At 42.9% G+C, this 19,439-nt stretch overlaps 1 protein-coding gene and 1 long non-coding RNA gene across 2 annotated transcripts in view; one reads left to right on the forward strand and one right to left on the reverse strand.

The window, feature by feature from the left end:
* The window catches only part of LOC147995076 (uncharacterized), a 36,051-nt gene extending 18,195 nt beyond the window's left edge, over window positions 1-17,856 (reverse strand). The window contains exon 1 of the mRNA XM_087659590.1: window positions 17,511-17,856. Within this exon, the coding sequence (XP_087515716.1) occupies window positions 17,511-17,549 (39 nt within the window). The 5' untranslated portion in view covers window positions 17,550-17,856. The remainder of the gene's footprint in view (window positions 1-17,510) is intronic.
* A 189-nt stretch (window positions 17,857-18,045) lies between these two features.
* LOC134486645 (uncharacterized) lies at window positions 18,046-19,187 on the forward strand. The gene is made up of 3 exons (XR_015686202.1): window positions 18,046-18,138; window positions 18,670-18,812; window positions 18,900-19,187. It is a non-coding gene; the product is annotated as an uncharacterized LOC134486645 (long non-coding RNA).
* The last annotated feature ends 252 nt before the right edge of the window (window positions 19,188-19,439 follow it).

The following is a 19,439-nucleotide window of genomic DNA, read 5'->3' on the forward strand; positions in this document are numbered from 1 at the left end:
AGGAACAACAACAAAAATCCTTTATATCATGAAAATGAAAAGATAAAAGAAAAACGTCAATTCCAGTGGAATATAAGGCACATATTTCAAAACAGAACACGATTATAATTGGCTGCTTCTAATTGGTAATTTTCAAAGTGAAAAAAAGTGGTTCAACAAACCTAATAGACTGAGGCTCACTGACCTTCCATAGCTAGGGCACAGAGCGCCCCCTACTGGGTCTTCCTGACTGAATCCAAAAGCTCACTCTATTGACTCAGACTTGAGTTTAACACCAATATTTGAAACTTTAAGGGCTTTGACAAATAATCGATATATAGTTCTTTGTTTCTTGTTCCCATATTCATCTTCCAATGCTCCAGTAAGAGTTAAAAACATTCCTGAAAAAACCTCCAGTAAACAGAGAAATCTCAACAACAGCAGTCACAATCGCTACAGAGAACATCTGCATTAGTGGCCAAACAGAGACTCTCAAAATAATGTATTGAGGTGTAATTCACACACCATAAAATTAAAAGTTTCCAGCAAGGCATCTTTCTATAGCTCAAGCTAACCTTGAGCTTGGAATCTTCCCAACCCAGCCTTTTCAGTATTAGGTTTACAAACCTCTGCCAACTATCCCAGTTTTTTTTTTTTTCAAAAATGTATTTTGAAGGCCAGGCATTGAAGTGGAAATTTCTGGATTCATTAGAGACTCTTTGGGGTTTTCTGGAAACTGTCTTTATTTTTTTTTTATTATAAGTGCAGTGTTGCTCTCTGGAGACACAGCAGAAAAGGACATCCTATCCCATTGCAGATGGTAGTGAGCCACCATGGGGTTGCTGGGAATCAAACTGAGGACCTCTGAAGGAGAAGGAAGGCCTCTTAACTGCTGAGCCACCTCCCCAGCTCATTCTGAAAACTGTTTTATGAGAGTATGTGTTGCTGAGAACCGACGTGATTGTTTTCTGGAAGCTGTCTGGTGAAATGCCATGTGATGTTTTTCTGAAGCGAATGCTTGAGAGAACGTGTAATATCTGGAAAGAGTATGAGTAGAAACCAACAGACAGTGGACGATGCTTTTGCACTGGTTCACCTTGTAGCTCACTGCTGGTCTTCCTTGGGTTTCTCTGACGCTGGTCTTCACTGAGGTCGCTCTTGCCTTGGTTCATTGCTTTCTTCACTTGTCCTGATTCTGAGAGAGAAATGCGTCAATTAATGTCTGGTGGTGTTCCAGCTGCTTCTGCTGACTCCTGCTGATTGGTTGGCTGGTGGAGCCTGGAGGTTTCTTCTGGAAGGAGTCACTGTGACTGATCTGTGCTTGGTGTTTGCTGAGTGGAGTGGACTGCTGCTGACTGTGAAGATTGGAATCACCCCAAAGACTATTTCTAAACAGATCCATAAACCCCATTTCCCATTAACCTTTCTTTTCCCCTACCTCTGGCAGGTGGTGGGCTAGAAGGGAGGGTGAAGCATTAAAAAACCACAATTAAATTAGGTTTTGAAAAAACCCTATGTCTACAAGGCATGATGGCTCATGTCTTCAGTCTCAGCACTCAAGAAGCAGAGGCAGTTGAATCCTTGTGAGTTCAAGAAAAGCCTAGTCTACATAAGGAGTTCTAGGATAGCCATACTAGACTAGACTACATAGAGCCCTTGTCTTATCAAAGAAAAGTAATAATAATTAGCAAAGTAACTTAATGAATTTTGACGAATATACTGAATATTTACGTAAGTTACTATTGCTGTCACAGGTGCCTAGAAAGTGCTTTTCCTATAAAGTATTCACTCGTATTTCAAGCTCTCAAGGTACCAAAAGCCTGGCGTCTCTACCTTCACCTGTGTGTGTCTCCATTACTCTGCATACTTCATCATCACATGCTTTAACTCAGCGTGAGCTCTGCTAAGTATTAAAGAAATATGTTTACAAAGCTAGGCTAGGTAACCTGTCTCCAACAGTTCAAGACACAGAGGTATCTTATCACAGCTTTCATGATGCCCTGTTCTGGACTCTGTAAGGATGCTTGAATGTCTCCAGACGTGGTGATAAATGTGTAAGGATAATTAATTGCAGGAACTGCAGTGCCTCAAAGACAGTCTGAACTTCTGCCTGTCATACGAAAGCAGAGCTCGGATAATGGTCAACAAACCACAGAAGTAAGACCAACCAGGCCACACAGAGACCAAGCCTGCTTTGTTATGCTTTTGAAACCCATCCCCTATATAAGCCCAAAGTTCACAGCAGTGCCCGGATGATGGACTTGTAGCCACTGAGCCTCTTTATCTGCACGTCCAACATACCACATTGCTCAATTCTTCTCTGCCTGTCAGTACATTGTGTCTCTGTGATTGGTGTGGTGTGACAGGTGGTTGAGCCTAGTTGCTTGGGTTTCCCAGAGCTCCTGCCATCACCACAGTGGTTTTGATTGCATTCCTCTAACTAATAGTGCTGAGCGTGCTTTATGTACTCTTGTGCTCATCCTCTCCCAGGCAGCCTTCTCTCAGATGAGCAGCGATCCGATGTGAGTTCTGCCTCCTCGCTGTGAGAGCCAAACTCAAATTTCCCCTCTGATTTGTCTCCCAGACTCTGCCAATCAGACAGATGAATGTGGTGTCTGGAGAAGAAGCAGTTTAGTGTTCCTGCAGTGTCAAGGTCAAGTTTTCCTCACAAGTGGAATAAAAACATAAGTATGAGTATTTGTCCCACTGTTCAGGGATGGAAGAATGTTTCTTAGAGAAAACAATGTAAAGCCTTTTAGAATCAGTCTCAAAAATAAAATATACAGCATTATTTGAAATAATAATAATTATTAAGTAATCATTAATTACTTAAATAATATGTATAATAATTATTATAAGAAATACTTATTAGTTTTTAAAAGGTTTACTCATTATGTATAAATACCCTGTAACTGTCTTCACCACCTCTTCAGACACACCAGAAGAGGGCATCAGATCTCATTACAGATGGTTGTTGGCCACCAAGTGGTTGTTGGGATCTGAACTCAGGACCCCTAGAAGAGCAGTCAGTGCTCTTAACCTGTGAGCCAAATCTCCAGCCCCAAATATTTATTATTTATAAATGTAATAGTAGTGATACATTATTATTATTGGCAGGGTCTCGCTATGTAGCCCTATCTGGTCTGGAACTAACCGAAATTCAGCTCCATCTGTCTCTCAAGGGCTAGGATTCAAGGCATCAACAGGACTAACAGCAGTTCTTTGTGCCGCTTAATAGCTACTTGTCAGATCCTTTGTGTTATATCATTATTTTGGAAGAAGGGAACAGATTTATTTTGCCTAGCTCAAGACTGAAATTCTAGAATATATGTCAAGTCCTTATAGGAAAACCCTAACAGGAATCTACCTGAAGTGATAATAGAGTGAACAGCTGGCTAGGCAATTCAGATTTAATGGAAACACTGTGAAAGCTCTCAAAAATAGAGCTTTTCTCTCTGAACGCCATTCTAACTTAAAAGCATCAAACTGACAACCTAAGGTAATTCTTGGCCAAACACTGGTCAATATTTTCTCAGCAATTACAGAAACGACCTTGTCATTTCAGACAGAATCACCAATAATGTTTGCTGCCAATGTTGAATGTGACTGTTCAGAAGATTCTAGCATTTTGAAAACATTTTCTTAGCTACCTGGTGAGTGTGAAACCTTATCACTCAATATTTAATAGCAGGCAGTATTAATGGATGGGGTTTTAAGGTTTTTATTGGATGAGATATGGCAATGCACGTAATGCCTGTATAAACCAGTGAACGAGTATTTTCCAGAAGACTTATACAAGGTGCTGGAGAGATAGCTTAGCAGTTAAGAGCACTAACTGCTTATCCAGAGGACCTGGGTTCAATTCCTGGCACCCAGCTTGTGGTTCACGAACATCTCTAATTCTACTACAAGGGGACCCAATGCCCTCCTCTGGCCTTATGTGTACTGTATACATATGGTGCATAGATACATATAAAGGCAAAAACACTTATGTACATAAACTAATATATATATTATAGCTTTTTAAAAGATCATTACAAATTTAAGAATGTTAAAATTGTGAATACTCTCTAAGTGTGAGTCACTTTGAATGGAAACTATAACCAGATTGGCAAGGTCACTGATAGGGGTTTATAACTGGCCTGGTAATTGACTTTAAGAAAATCTCATTCTTAAATAAAAATGTTCTGAAACTCTATTTTTACCATTGACTGTAGAGGGCTGCTATAACATTCGCCACCACAAGATGGCGCTGGCTTCCACTGCGCCCCACGTGGAAGGCCAGGATAGCTTCCGCCATTACAAGATGGCACTGGCCTCCGCCAAGCCAGCCAACTTCCTTTCAGGAAGTTAACTGTGTACGCATGTGCAAGAGTGCCTTCGTGCCAGGTCTTTGCCCACTCCGGGGCGTGCCTAATGAGATCATGGGTAAGTGACCAATCAGGTGTGGATGCGCCGTGCTAGGGTGTATATAAGCCGCGCCATGCCGGCGCACGAGGCTTCTCCTTAAGATTTAATAAAAGTTTTGGCTGCAGCAAGGATTTGTATGTCCCCGCGTGTTTTCTTGCTGGCGAGGTCGCGCGCGGGACATTTGGTGCCGAGTACCCGGGACAAACGCCTCACCATCGCCGGCGCCGAAGGAGAGCCTCCGTTCACGGAAAGGATCCAGAAGCTGCGGGACGCGGGTGAGACTCTGAGAGACAATGTTTAGCCTTGATCTGTTCCACCTCACTCCTCTGCTAGATGCGGCAGAAGCCTCTATGGTGGTTGTAGCAGCCCTCGGGCTTTCTCTATTGGCCTTTGAGTTTCTAGCTACCGTCAGGCAGCGGCAGAGGTCGCATGGGAGCCGCCCAGTTGTAACAGCAAAGCGGAGAGCGTTGGGGGAAGGGCAAGGCAGCATGTCAGAAACAGAGCGAGGTGAAAGATTAGAAGCTTTAAGAAGGAAAGGTGCACCTAAGAAAAGAGGCCCTTCCAAGGACCTTGGATCTGAGGAAGCGAGAGAGTGGGGAAAAAACGCCCCAGGAGAGAAAAAGGGAGGAGATAAAAGGAACACAGAATTTTGGGAGAAAAACTTTGTCTTTGTGCTTGTAAAAGGTGTGATTAGGCTCTGGAAGCTTTGCAGAGTCATACTGATCAGACTTGATAGAGGCAGACCGCCTGAAAATTTATTCAGGAGAATCAAACAAAAGGACATCTCAATGCCCATGCACAGCTTGATGGAGTTAATGTAATTGGGTTGTGAGTGGAAATACTCAGGACTGTGTTTCACTTCCATACCATTTGTGAATGTCAGTTGTGCTGCTCAGATATCCCGTAATATATCTCAGTATCTTACAGGAACTTGGTTTCAACACGTTGATGGACTAGTCCAGGAATTGAGACACCATCGTCCATATCGACTCCACTCGAGTGGATAGTCACCATGGACACCATCTGGTTTTTTCCCTCTTTGTCTATTGTCTGTCCTTGGTGCACCAAGATATCCCCATGTCTGTCAGTTTATGTCTGTGGTTTTTGTTTCTCGTTGTTTAAATGTTTTATGTTTCATGTTCAAAAGAAAAAAAACGGTAAAAACTTTATCTGCTGGTCGTTCACACCTTGACTTAGTTTTAACTCGCTTCAAGAAGGGAACAAATGAATAAAAAACAATTTCAATCAGGCCTTTAGAGCCCTGTACCTACAGCCAGGAGTCTAGGTTAGCTGGAGAAGCTGCCCAGAGGCTAAGCGTCTGCACGAGCTGATCTTAAAGGAGCCAGCAGCTTCTCACCTTCTTTGATACAAGAGCTGACAGCTGTTTCTCTTAGAGAAATCCCTGACTTATTATTTGACTCAACAGGTGACAAGGTGCTTCTCTTAAAATCATAGCTAAAAAGGTAAAAATGGTGTTTGGTCTAAATATTAAAGATATGTGTAGCCACTTCAATTTTGTTTCTTGTAGAGGGCCGCAATATGTTCGCCACCACTAGTTGGCGCTGTCTTCCACTGCGCCCCACGTGGTAGGTCAGGATAGACTCCGCCATTGCAAGATGGCACCAACCTTCGCCGCGCCAGCCGGCCCCCCCTTTCAGGAAATTAACTGTGTGCATGTGCAAGAGTGCCTTCGTGCCAGGTCTTTGCCCACTCTGGGGCGTGCCTTATGAGATCATGGGTAACAACCAATCAGGTGTGGGTGCGCCGCACGAGGGTTTTATAAGTGCCCCATGTTGGCGCGGCGTGGCTTTTCCTCTTCTAAGATTAATAAAGTGGTCACAGTAAGGATTTCTAATGTCCGCGTGCTTCTTGCCGGTGGGAGGTCGCACGCGGGATATTTGGTGCCGAAACCCGGGACACAGAAAGCTACAACATCGCCGGTGCCAAGAGGAAGCCTCCGTTTCACGGAAGAAATCCAGAAGCTGTGGAATGCAGGTAAAAAAAACTCTGAGAGACAATGTTTAGCCCTGATCTGCTCCAGCTCAGTCCCCTGCCGGACGCGGCAGGTGCCGCTATGGTTGCTCTGGCAACCCTCGAGTTGTTTCTATTGACCTTTGAGTTTCTAGCTACTGCCAAACGGCGTCAGAGGTCGCGTGGGAACTGTCTAGCTGTAACAGCAAAGTGGAGAGTGTTGGGGGAAGGGCAAAAAGCGTCAGAAACAGAGGATAGTGAAAAGTTGCAACGAACTGATCGATCTCAAGCACCAGACCCTTCCAATTTGGAAGTGAAAGATTGGGGAAAAAACGCCCCGGGTGAGAAGGGAGGAGGTAAAAGGAACACAGTATTTTGGGAGAAAAACTTTGTCTTAGTACTTATAAAAGGTGTAATTAAGCTCCCGTGCCGGCTCTGGGGACGCCGCGGCGTCCGGGCGCTGACGCGACAGCTTTACAGAGTCATACTGATCAGATTTGATAGAGGCAGACTGCCTGAAAATTTATTCAGGAGTATCAAACAAAAGGACATCTCAGTGCCCGTGCACAGCCTGATAGAGTTAAAATAATTGGTTTGTGAGTAAATATATTCAGGGCTGTGTTTTACTTCCATACCATTGGCGAATGTCGGTTGTACTGCTCGGATAATATCTCTCAGTATCTTACAGAATTGGGTTTCAACACGTTGGTGGACTAGTCCAGGAATTGAGACAATCCATCGCCCATATCAGCTCCACTCGAGTGGATAGTCGCCGTGAACACCATCTGGCTTTTTCCCCCTCTTTGTCTATTGTTTGTCTCTGGTGCACCAGGATGTCCCCATGTCTGTCAGTGTATGTCTGTGGTTTTTGTTTCTCGTTGTCTAAAAGTTTTATGTTTCATGTTCAAAAGAAAAAATGGTAAAAACTTTATCTGCCGGTCGTGCACACCTTGACTTGGTTTTAACTCGTTTCAAAAAGGAACAAATGAATAAAAAACAGTTTCAATCAGGTTTTTAGAGCGCTGTGCCTGGAGCCAGGTGTCTAGATTAGCTGGAGAAGCCGCCCAGAAGCTAAGCGTCTACACGAGCTGATCTTAAAAGCGCCAACAGCTTCTTCATACAAGAGTTGATAGCTGTTTCTCTTAAAAAAAATCCCTGACTTATTACTTGACTCAACAGGTGACAAGGTGCTTCTCTTAAAATCATAGGTAAAAGGGTAAAAATGATGTTTGGTCTAAATATTAAAGATAGGTGTAGCCACTTCAATTTTGTTTCTCATTGGTTTTATATGTATAAATATGCTCTACTTGCCTTGGTTATGGACTATTGGCTTTCAAGTTATTAGATATGGTTAAAAAGGTATAATATTGGTAACAGAAAGTTGACATAAAGCTGGTAATCTGGATGGAGTCATTCTAGATAATATGTGACATGAGCCAACCTAGGGAAACAGGTCTAAATTGAGGTAATATTTTTATGGAACTCTTATCCTAAAAACCAGGCTTCTAAAAGAATTTAGGACATTGTCCCTTGTTGAGGTATTGGAGACCACACCATTGTGCGTCCAAATGTAAGAATTGACAGTCAAACTTTGTAACATAATAGATAGACCTGGGGTGCCTTGGAGAATAGATTGTTTGTTGGAGGTTGAGTTTTGCTTTCCAAAGTTGTGGCTTGCCCTGAAGTTATCTGTATTCTAATGCTAATTTCCAGAATTCAGGTGACCTCGTGGCTGTGTTCTGGTGTTACAAAGAGAACTTAAAGATTGTGATTTAGGATTGCCAGTGTTACATTGACTAACTCAAACTTATTTTTAATTAAGGAAAAATCAAACAGGTAGAGATTGTTACAGGATTTATAAGGATTGATGAGGTTTTAGAACTTGTGAGAGCATTACAGCCAGTTTCCTTACTCCAACTGCCATTTCAAGACAGATTTAGAGGATTGATTTTATACAATTTGTTTTCGTCATAACAATTGTGAGTTTTCATTTCGTGAGCTTGCTTATAGTTTTAGAGAGCCCATAAAGTGATATCATTAAGAATGGCTAACAGCCTCATATTAGGTAATTTTGTTGCTTCTTCAGTGTAAGAAGTTAGAACTTAAATCTTTCAATGTATATGGAAAATTTTTACTACAAACTTTGCTCTCAAAATGAGCTTTAATATTTGGGGAGTAGCTGTTACACTACTCCGGATAAGAATATTTGAAGCTAATTTTAAGCTTCTAAAGATATGTTAATTGGCCAAGTACCTCACCTTACCAGAGGACTTAGGTCTTTGTTATGCACATTGGAGATAAAGCTTCAGCTGTGTTAGTACAGAGTTCTGGACTAGAGTCATGGAAGTATTTTGAATAGAAACCTGGTAAAACATATCTTATTCCAAACAACAGTTAATTGGTTACTACTAAATACTGATATTTGGCCTATTACATATACAAATTTTTCAGACAAAATTGATAATTTTACTCTTTACATGCTTTTGTACTTCCTACATATTTGTGCGTACAACCCATAGGAAATGCGCTTAGTACATTTATAGGTGGTTCATCTAATGAAAAGGCTACATATATGATTAGATCACTTGTTTATTCTCTTGAGTTTCTATTGCTTCAACACAGATTATTAAATTCCATGCTTTAGCTGCTGTTTTTAAAATGTTAAAAAATCAAGCTTTCTATTCATATACTGATAGCCAATGTGTGGCTTGTGGTTTACAATTGATTTCAATTACTTAATGCTTTATTAGAGGCAAGTTTTCTACATGAAATCAGTGAGTGATTTCGGTGTAAATTTGTCTGACAACTCACTGTCCCTTCAGTGCTCTGGCTCAGACAACTAAACAAAACCATAGACCCAGCTCTTTAAAAATGGTAATAGAGTTGATAACACACCCTCACAAAAAGAGGAAGACTCCATTTGTTTACTTTCAACTCCCAGCTTCACCCTGACAGCTCAGGGATTTCTAGTAAGACTGAATCTGGACAATATTTACAAGATTTGACATTTCTAATTAATGCTTATGTTTAGGTAAATAAAGTTTGTGAGGTGCTAGAGAAATGGCTTAGTGGTTAAGAGCACTAAATACTGTTCCTTTATAGGACATTTAAGAATTCAAACTGGATTTTCTGGGCTCCTCAATGAAAAATCCCACGCAGAGAGACCCTTACTCAAGTCTTGGGAAATCGCGGACCCCAGACACAGAGAGACCATTTTGGATGTAATAAGCAAAGACAAGGTTTATTACGGAGACCTATTACAGAGATCTCCGGGCCGACACGTATCCCACGCAGGAGACAGATGTGTCGACCCCGAAACTCAAAAGTCAGAGGGTTATATAGAGAAGGCTAGGGGGTTTTGGCGTGGTTACATACAATTGGCTCATTCAAACATAGCAGTGAGAACAAAGCAGAAAGAGTACGTGTTAGAAGTCAGGGGCTTATCAGGGTCTGGAGGATGGCCCTGAGTGAGCTGGGGGGAGATGTCTTCCTGCCAGACGTCCCATGAATCAGTCTCATTAACTCAGGCTGGTTCCTGCATTCTTTTTCTTTATGGCTTGCCAGTCCTGCCTGGACAGTGTTTCCTGTGCTCCTTTATCTTTATGGCCTGTTAGTCCTGGCTGTAGGGCTTAGCCCTGGGTCTGTGGCCTTTTGGGGTTTATTCTTTTAATTTTTATATTTTTAAACCTAGAATTCGTATAATTTTTTTTTCACTTAACAAGGGAGGACAAGATTCCAGACAGATTATAGGCCTTACATAAGAACAATTAGTGAAAAAAATCTCATTCTTTATATATTCAATACAATTATGCTAGAGACAATAATTTGGTATACAAGTCAATTTATAAATACAAGTGCTCAGTGTCCTCAACTTAATCCTCGAGGACTTACCTTAATAAATAATATCTTTACTATATCTTAATAATTAAAAAGGGGGAGTTATCCCTGTATGCTAAATAATGCTCCTTTTATTTCAATTTTAAAAATTTGGATGCCAAAGTTTATGGCACCCTACAACTAGACATACTTCTGCCTAGGTGAAATAGAGAGATCCACTTATTGACATGTTCCTGTCCAGATATTTTATATGGGGAAGAGGGAATGTTTGTGTTTTTTCTACAGGATGCTACAAGAGTGTGCCAGCTGCCTGGGTGGTTGCTGAGACTTGCTGATCCTGGTTATTCAGCTCTCCTGGTTCGGGTCCCTGGAGTCATTCCTCTGCCCTGAGAGGAAGATAGAAGATTCCCCTTCATCCTTTGTCATCACAGAGATTTTGCCGTTGCTACAGTTAGTGTTACCGCTGTGTGTGTTCCCATCCCATTGTGGCCTACGCTCAGTACACTGCTGCTTCCTGGAGAAGACTGGACTCCAGCTGTTACCCCTGTCCCTTCATTTCCCTGGTGACTCTTGCTGCCTTAACTGGTAACTGGTGTTGTCATTTTACAGACTGTAGCTTCACAGAAAGCTACCTGTGTAAAGCTACAGTGACTGGAGACCTCTGTCCTGGTTATACAGATCTCAGAAATGGTTCCATTGTCTGCTGGTTGTTCCAGAGAAGAATGACTGATCCTGAACTGTCCTGGAAAAGACCTTGACACTTTCGCTGCTATTGTAGCAGCCATTACTGCTGCAGACATTGTGTCTGCAGTGTCTAGTTATCCTCCCCCAATCTATTGTTAGACAAGTACAGTGGGTGAACTTTCTGGAGTAGTTACTAACAATTGGGAATTCTAAATTTTATTATAAGAGCAGCTTGACTACGGTCCTTGGTGGTAACAGCTGAGGAGGACCATATGAGGTGCCCACTACTTATCGGGAGTGGCTCTGTTTGATGCAGCCCTATACTGTGGATCAGTATTCATACCATGGTTGGTTTACAAACTCAGATCTCAACAGTAACATGACAAGGCCGTTATCACTCAAGCACTTGTGGCCATTGTACAAAGGGCCTCACCTGGAATTTGGTTATTTTGTTCAGGATTTACTCTGTATCTGAGTTCCCTGCTCCTGCACCCCATGGATCTGTGGGTCCATTGCACTGGGAGGAGAGGGATACTCTCTGTATCTGAGTTCTCTGCTCCTGTACCCCATGGATCTGTGGATCCATTGCACTGGGATTGAGAGAGACTCAGCGTTCCTTTGATCAGCCCTTGCACATCGCTGAGGTTTCCTCATTGCACGCGATAGGGTGATCATTTCTGCTATAAAATTATATAAATTATAAGGGTGAGATGTAGAGGGCCGCAATATGTTCGCCACCACTAGTTGGCGCTGTCTTCCACTGCGCCCCAAGTGGTAGGTCAGGATAGACTCCGCCATTGCAAGATGGCGCCAACCTTCGCCGCACCAGCCGGCCCCCCCTTTCAGAAAATTAACTGTGCGCATGTGCAAGAGTGCCTTCGTGCCAGGTCTTTGCCCACTCCGGGGCGTGCCTTATGAGATCATGGGTAACAACCAATCAGGTGTGGGTGCGCCGCACAAGGGTTTTATAAGCACCCCATGTTGGCACGGCGTGGCTTTTCCTCTTCTAAGATTAATAAAGTGGTCACAGTAAGGATTTCTAATGTCCGCGTGCTCCTTGCCGGCGGGAGGTCGCGCGCGGGACAGTTTCTGATTGGTTTTAAATGTGTAAATATGCTCTACCTGCCTTGGTCATAGATTGTTGGCTTTTAAGTTATTGGATATGGTTAAAAATGTATAATATTGGTAACAGAAAGTTGACATAAAGCTGGTAATTTGGATGGAGTCATTCTAGACAACATGTGGCATGAGCCAACCTAGGGAAACAGGTCTAAATTGAGATAATATTTTTATGGAATTCTTATTCTAGAAACCAGGCTTCTAAAAGAATTTAGGACAATGTCTCTTTGTTGAGGTACTGGAGACTACACCATCGTGCGTTCATATATAGGAATTGGCAGTCAAACTTTGTACTAGATTGTTGGAGGTCGAGTTTTGCTTTCCAAAGTTGTGGTTTGCCCTGAAGCTATCTGTATTTTAATGCTAATTCCACTGCCCCAAGAACAGCCACCTAGTGAGTTTTGCTTTCCAAAGTTGTGGTTTGCTCTGAAGTTTTCTGTATTTTGATGCTAATTCCACTGCCCCAAGAATAGCTGCCTAGTCACATACTCAGGATTCAGGTGACTTTCCAAAGTTGTGGTTGTGCTCTGGTGTTACAAGAAGAAAAAGATTGTGATTAAGGATTGCCAGTGTTACATTGACTAACTCAAACTTATTTGTAATTAAGAAAAAAAATCAAACAGGTAGAGATTGTTACAAGATTTATGAAAGAATGATGAGGTTGTAGAACTTGTGAGAACATTACAGCCAGTCTGTTTACTCCAGCTGCCATTTCAAGATAGATTTAGAGGATTGATTTTGAGTTTTCATTCCGTGAGCTTGCTTATAGTTTTAGAGAGCCCATAAAGTGATATCATTAAGAATGGCTAATAGCCTTATATTATGTAATTTTGTTGCTTCTTCAATGTAAGAAGTTAGAACTTTAAATCTTTCAGTGTATATGGAAATTTTTACTACAAACCTTTGCTCTCAAAATGAGCTTTAATATTTGGGGAGTAGCTGTTAGACTACTCCAGAAAAGAATATTTGAAACTAATTTTAACCTTCTAAAGATATGTTAATTGGCTAAGTACCTCACCCTACTAGAGGACTTAGGTCTTTGTTATGCACGTTGGAGATAAAGCTTCAGCTGTGTTAATACAGAATTGTAGACTAGAGTCATGGAAGTATTTTAAAAAGAAACCTGGTAAAACATATCTTATTCCAAACAACAATCAAATTGGTTATTACAAAATACTGATATTTGGCCTATTACATATACAAATTTTTCAGGCAAAATTGATAATTTTACTCTTTGCATGCTTTTGTACTTCCTATATATTTGTACTTACAACCCATAGGAAATGCGCTTAGTGTATTTATAGGTGGTTCTTCTAATGAAAAGGCTACAAAAATGATTAGATCACTTGTTTATTCTCTTGAGTTTCTATTGCTTCAACACAGATTATTAAATTCCGTGCTTTAGCCACTGTTTTTAAAATGTTTAAAAAATCAAGCTTTCAATTCATATACTGATAGCCAATGTGTGGCTTGTGGTTTACAATTGATTTCAATTAGTTAATGCCTTATTGGAGACAAGTTTTCTACATGAAATCAGTGAGTGATGATTTCAGTGTGAATGTCTGACAACTCACTGTCCTTTCAGTGCTCTGGCTCAGACAACTAAACAAAACCATAGACCCAGCTCTTTTAAAATGGTAATGGAGTTGATAACACACCCTCAGGAAAAGAGAAAGACTCCATTTGCTTAATTTCAACGCCCAGCCTCACCCTGCCAACTCAGGGATTTCTAAATAAGGCTAAATCTGGACCTTGTTTACAGGATTCGGCATTTCTAATTAATGCTTAAAACTTGTGAGGTGCTGGAGAGATGGCTTAGTGGTTAAGAGCACTAAGTACTGTTCCTTTGTAGGCCATTTGGGAACTCAAACTGGATTGCCTGGACCCCTTAACAAGGGAGGACAATGATACCAGACAGATTACAGGCCTTACATAGGAACAATTAGTCAAAAAAATCTCATTCTTTATATATCCAAAACAATAATGCTAGAGACAATAATTTGGTATACAAGTCAATTTATAAATACAAGTGCTCAGTGTCCTCAATTTAACCCTTGAGGACTTACCTTAATAAATAATATCTTTACTATATCTTAATAAATAAAAAGGGGGAGTTATCCCTGTATGCTAAATAATGCTCCTTTTATTTCAATTTTAAAATTTGGATGCCAAAGTTTATGGCACCCTACAACTAGGCATACTTCTGCCTAGGTGATATAGAGAGATCCACATATTGACATGATCCTGTCCAGATATTTTATATGGGGAAGAGGGAATGTTTGTGTTTTTTCTACAGGATGCTACAAGAGTGTGCCAGCTGCCAGAGGTTGTTGCTGAGACTTGCTGATCCTGGGAGCATAAAGATTCAGCTCTCCTGGTTCAGGTCCCTAGAGTCATTCCTCTGCCCTGAGAGGAGGATGGAAGATCCCCCCTCATCTTTTGTCATCACAGAGATTTTGCCGTTGCTGCACTCAGTGTTACCGCTGCGTGTGTCCCGTCCCACTATGGCCCACTCTCTGACCCTCTGTGCACTGCTGCTTGCTGGAGAAGACTGGACTCCAGCCGTTGCTGCCCCCCTCATTTCCCTGGTGACTCTTGCTGCCTTAACTGGTCATTTTACAGACTGTAGCTTCACAGGAATGCCACCTGCGTGAAGCTGCTGTGGACTGGGGAACTCTGTCCTGGTTATACAGATCTCAGACATGGTTCCATTGCTGCTGGTTGTTCCAGAGATCCTGAACTGTCCTGGAAAAGACCTTGACACTTTCGCTGCTATTGTAGCAGCCATTACTGCTGCAGACATTGTGTCTGCAGTGTCTGGAGTTATCCTGCCCCAATCTATTGTTAGACAAACACAGTGGGTGAACTTTCTGGAGTAGTTACTAACAATTGGGAATTCTAAAATTTTATTATAGGAGCGGCTTGACTACGGCCCTTGGTGGTAACAGCTGAGGTGAACCAGATGAGGTGCCCACTACTTATCGGGAGTGACTCTGTTTGGTGCAGCCCTATGCTGTGGATTAGTGTTCACGTTATGGTTGGTTTGCAAACTCAGATCTCAACAGAAACGTGACAAGGCTGTTATCACTCAAGCACTTGTGGCCATTGAACAAGGGGCCTCCCCTGAAATTTGGTTATCTATCTTCAAAAATTAGTCGGTATCTGAGTTCTCTGCTCTTGCACCCCATGGATCTGTGGATCCATTGCACTGGGATGAGAGAGACTCAATGATTCCTTTGATCAGCCCTTCCACATCGCTGAGGTTTCCTCATTGCACGCGATAAGGTGATCATGATTGTTATAAAAATATAAATAATAAGGGGGAGATGTAGAGGGCCGCTATGACATTCGCCACCACAAGATGGCGCTGGCTTCCACTGCACCCCACGTGAAAAGCCAGGATAGCTTCCGCCATTACAAGATGGCGCTGGCCTCCGCCAAGCCAGCCGACTTCCTTTCAGGAAGTTAACTGTACGCATGTGTAAGAGTGCCTTTGTGCCAGGTCTTTGCCCACTCCAGGGCGTGCCTAATGAGATCATGGGTAAACGACCAATCAGCTGTGGATGCGCCGTGCTAGGGTGTATATAAGCCGCGTCATGCCGGCGCGCAGGGCTTCTCCTTAAGATTTAATAAAAGTTTTGGCTGCAGCAAGGATGCATATGTCCCCTTGTGTTTTCTTGCTGGCGAGGTCGCGCGCGGGACAATTGACAAGGGTTTTTTTTTATTCCATTTTGTGATTTTTAATGATATGTATGTTTGCAAGTCTCTGTGTGGGTATGTACATGCAAGTGCCGGTGCTCCCAAAGGCCAGAGGAACTGGGGTGCCTTGTAACTGGACTGATAGGTGGTTGTGAGCATTTGTCATGGGTACCGGGAAATGACCTCCGATCTCCTACAAGAGCAGCATGGCTTTTTTTGCTGAGCCATCATCTTTCCAGTTTCCTTCTTTGCTTTTTGAGTCGGGATTTTTATTATGTAGATCAGGCTGGCTCAGTCCATGTTCTAAAACAAACTTTCTATTAGCTTGTTATGAAATAGTATGAGTTAGTTGTTAGATTATCATTTTTTCTAATGACTTATTTTTATTTTATGTGCATTAGTGTTTTGCCTGCATTGGACATCTTCGACAGAGTGGGACTTGTACCCTGGTACTGAATTTCAGACAGTCGTGAGATGTCATGTGTTGGGTGGGTATTGATCTTAACTGCTGAGCCATCTCTCCAGGCCAGATCATGATTCCTAATATTACCACAATTTAAATAGCCTAAAGTCTTATTGCATAATTTTGCTAGTACACTAAGAAATTGTGATTGCCTTCATAAAAGTGAGGACAGGTTTTTGGGCTTTTAAACTTAAAAGCCTAGTCTTGTTTATTTTATGTGCCCCTTCGTGTGTGTGTGTGTGTGTGTGTGTGTGTGTCTACACATATGCCATGTGTGTGTATACACATATGCCATGACTCTAAGGTGGAGGCAGAGGACAGCTTATTGGAGACAGTCCTTTACTTCAACTATGTAAATTCCGAGATCAAACTCAGAAGAGCCTTGGTTTCAGACGTCTTTACCGAACTATCCAACTATCTTTCCAGCCCCACTTTCTCCTCTTACTTTCTTATTTGCTATGTAAACTGCCTAAAAAGGAAGGGAACCACCCCCCCGCAAGATTTGGTGCCATAGGTTCTTCATCTGTCTTGAGGGCAACATTCACAGCCCATCGCCATTTTGAAATACCACCTTTCTGTCTTCTCTCACACCACTTTAAAAATAAAGATCCTTTTCAACATTTCCCATGAGAGCCATCCCAGCCTCACCTCAAACGTCAGGGCTCCCATATCTCTCCGCTTTTCCATCAAGCCTAATATGCCCTCCCGGACTATGTGAGACTCCAAGAGGGTGCTGAGAGGAGAACCCAGATCCTTTGCTAGAACAGTTGCTCTGACCCACGGAGCCAACTCTCCATCTGCCTCTCACACTAGGGTCTGCACCTTCCACCTCCCAGTCGGGAACCTCAACTCTGACCCCTTGAACCCGAGCAAGTTTCCGGAACCCAGCTGGGTGGGTGGGAATGTGGTTCGCTGGGGAGGTATCCATCCTTTTGGTCATCTCCTCCCAGGAGGAGTCCGGAAGCAGCACCTACAGCTCCGCCCTCCCAAGCCACAGCTAAGAGCCACTAGCCTTGGCAAAATGACAAAAGCTTGGGCACCGGACACAAGCAGGGAGCACTACCCTGGCAGTTCTAAGCCCTGCCCAAGCTGACCACGAAACGCCCGGGATCCACCTCTCGCACGTTTTAAATTTTTTCCCTTAGGATTTTGCTCCACTCCCAAGCAACAAGCCCCGCCCTCATCCTATTTCTCCAGGTCCGGGCTCCGCCTTCTGCGCTCCTAAGTTCCGCCCTCATTCTGTTGCTCTACACTGGGACTCCAAATCCCGCCCTCATCCTAACTGCCCAATATCTGTACTCCGCTTGCTAATCTTCTAAGCCCCGCCCTCAGCCTAATTATTACAAACCTGGGCTCCGCCTTCATCGTTTCTAAGATCCGCCCTCATTTCTGTTGCTTCTCTCCGGGGCTCCGCCTCTCGCCAGCCCAGCCCCGCCTTCAGTCTATTTCTCCACACCCAGGTTCTGCCTTCTGTGCCACTAAGCTCCGCCTTCAGCCTAATGGCTTCATACCGAGGTCCTGCCTCCCAGGTACAGGAGCTCCTCTCCAGGCGCTCACCAGTCCTTCCCACAGTCTGGCTGTTGCCTGCGATCCGCTGTGTATTTGCACAGGGTGGGGGTGGGGAGCCGGTGGCTCCGGGCAACGGTGATAAACCCGGCACAGAAGCAGAGTCGCCTTTCGGAGCTTCCACTTGTAACACGGCCCCTCACACATGTAGTCCTTTGGTGCAGGGGAGAGGAACATAGGTCGGCCCTGGAGAAGTTGTAGGCTCAGGCAGACCGGTGAGGGAGTGTCCCATCAGCCTCAGGAAGGCACTCAGAGATGCACGGAGCAGAACCTCTTTCCCAGACGTTAGAGACGCCCCTCCCCCTCCAGGGACCGTTACCTGTCGCCTCCTGAAGGATTGATCTGGGATTTTCTCCAAAGTGGCCTGAGGCACCATTTGTCTACAGCACGTTTTCTTCTGGCCTCAGAAGGTAGTGCTCTGAGCCATTTGGTCCAGGGGGCACATGGGGCATCACTTTTATGTAGCGATTGTGCCAGGGGCTGGGGAAAGGACAGAAGCTAATGTCCGCAGGCAATGCCAGTAACATGCCAAATGCACCAAGCACCAAGGCAAAGCCACTAGGCCGCAGCTGCCTTCTTTCAGGCAACCCAGTTTTGTGCTAAATCACCCCTTAGGCTTCCTTTGTCAGGATGATGCAAAGACCATAAGTAACACCAGCCATTCATTCAAGGATGTAGATAAAAGTAGTTCCCTAAAACTAGGAGTGGTGTGAATAATATTTATTCCTTGCCTCTAAGGGTTTATTAAGAACATTTAAAATGCCTTTGAGATGACAAAAGTTAAGACTCATTGTCCTTAGGTTTGCCTCCTAAGGTTAGAAGTTTATGCTCCCTCATAATCAATCCTGTTAACATTTTTCTCTCTCTCTCTCTAATATTTTTTCATTCATTCACCAATTTGCTTTCATCCTGGTCAGGCTCTGTCCTCCCTTCTTTTCCAGCATGTCTGTGGACTTGCTGTAGACTCCACACCCTTCAGTATGGCAACACAACTACTTAATCCTTAGAGGATGTGCAGCCAATCAAGGTGACTAGAGGCCTGCCAGAAGAGTTTACTAAAAGATTTCATTTCTTGGGTATTCAGGTAACTTACCCACGAAAACTCATTCTTTCTCTTTTTTTAAATTTTAATTTTATGTATGTTGGTATTTTCCCATATATATGTCTGTAGAAACCCTTGGAACCTTGAAACCCTTGGACAGACGTTACAGACATGAGCTGCTGTGTGGGTGCTGGGAAATGAACTCAGGTCTTCTGGAAGAACAGCCTGGCTTCCTGACTCATCATTCTAGCCCCTGGATTACTTTTCAAGACATTTCTCATCTGTGCCTTAAAGAATACTAGAATTGTATCTTATAAGTATACCTTAAAGGGCATTGTTTCCTGGAAGAAAGGTTTATTGCATACCAAAATCAATAGTCTAAAAGTAATTAAAATGTTTATAATGTATGCAAAAGAGGCAAATGTGTATGAAAGTTTTCATATGCTTCGTCATAGTATTCAAGAAATTCTGGAGAATTTCAGATTTTCAAGATTGCGGACAAGTAATCTTTTCGGTTTTCTAATTTTTGTTTTCTTTCAGGTTTTTGGAAGGTTTACTTTCTATTACTGCCGGGTCAGGGAGGGGGGGTCTTAATATATTGCCTGTACCTGAACTCTAAGGCACAAGTAATTCTTTTGCCTCAAGAATCCCAAATGATGAAATTACAGG

This window comes from Rattus norvegicus, chromosome 4 (genome assembly GCF_021556685.1).
Source record: "Rattus norvegicus strain SHRSP/BbbUtx chromosome 4, alternate assembly SHRSP_T2T, whole genome shotgun sequence".
Lineage (NCBI taxonomy): Eukaryota > Metazoa > Chordata > Mammalia > Rodentia > Muridae > Rattus > Rattus norvegicus.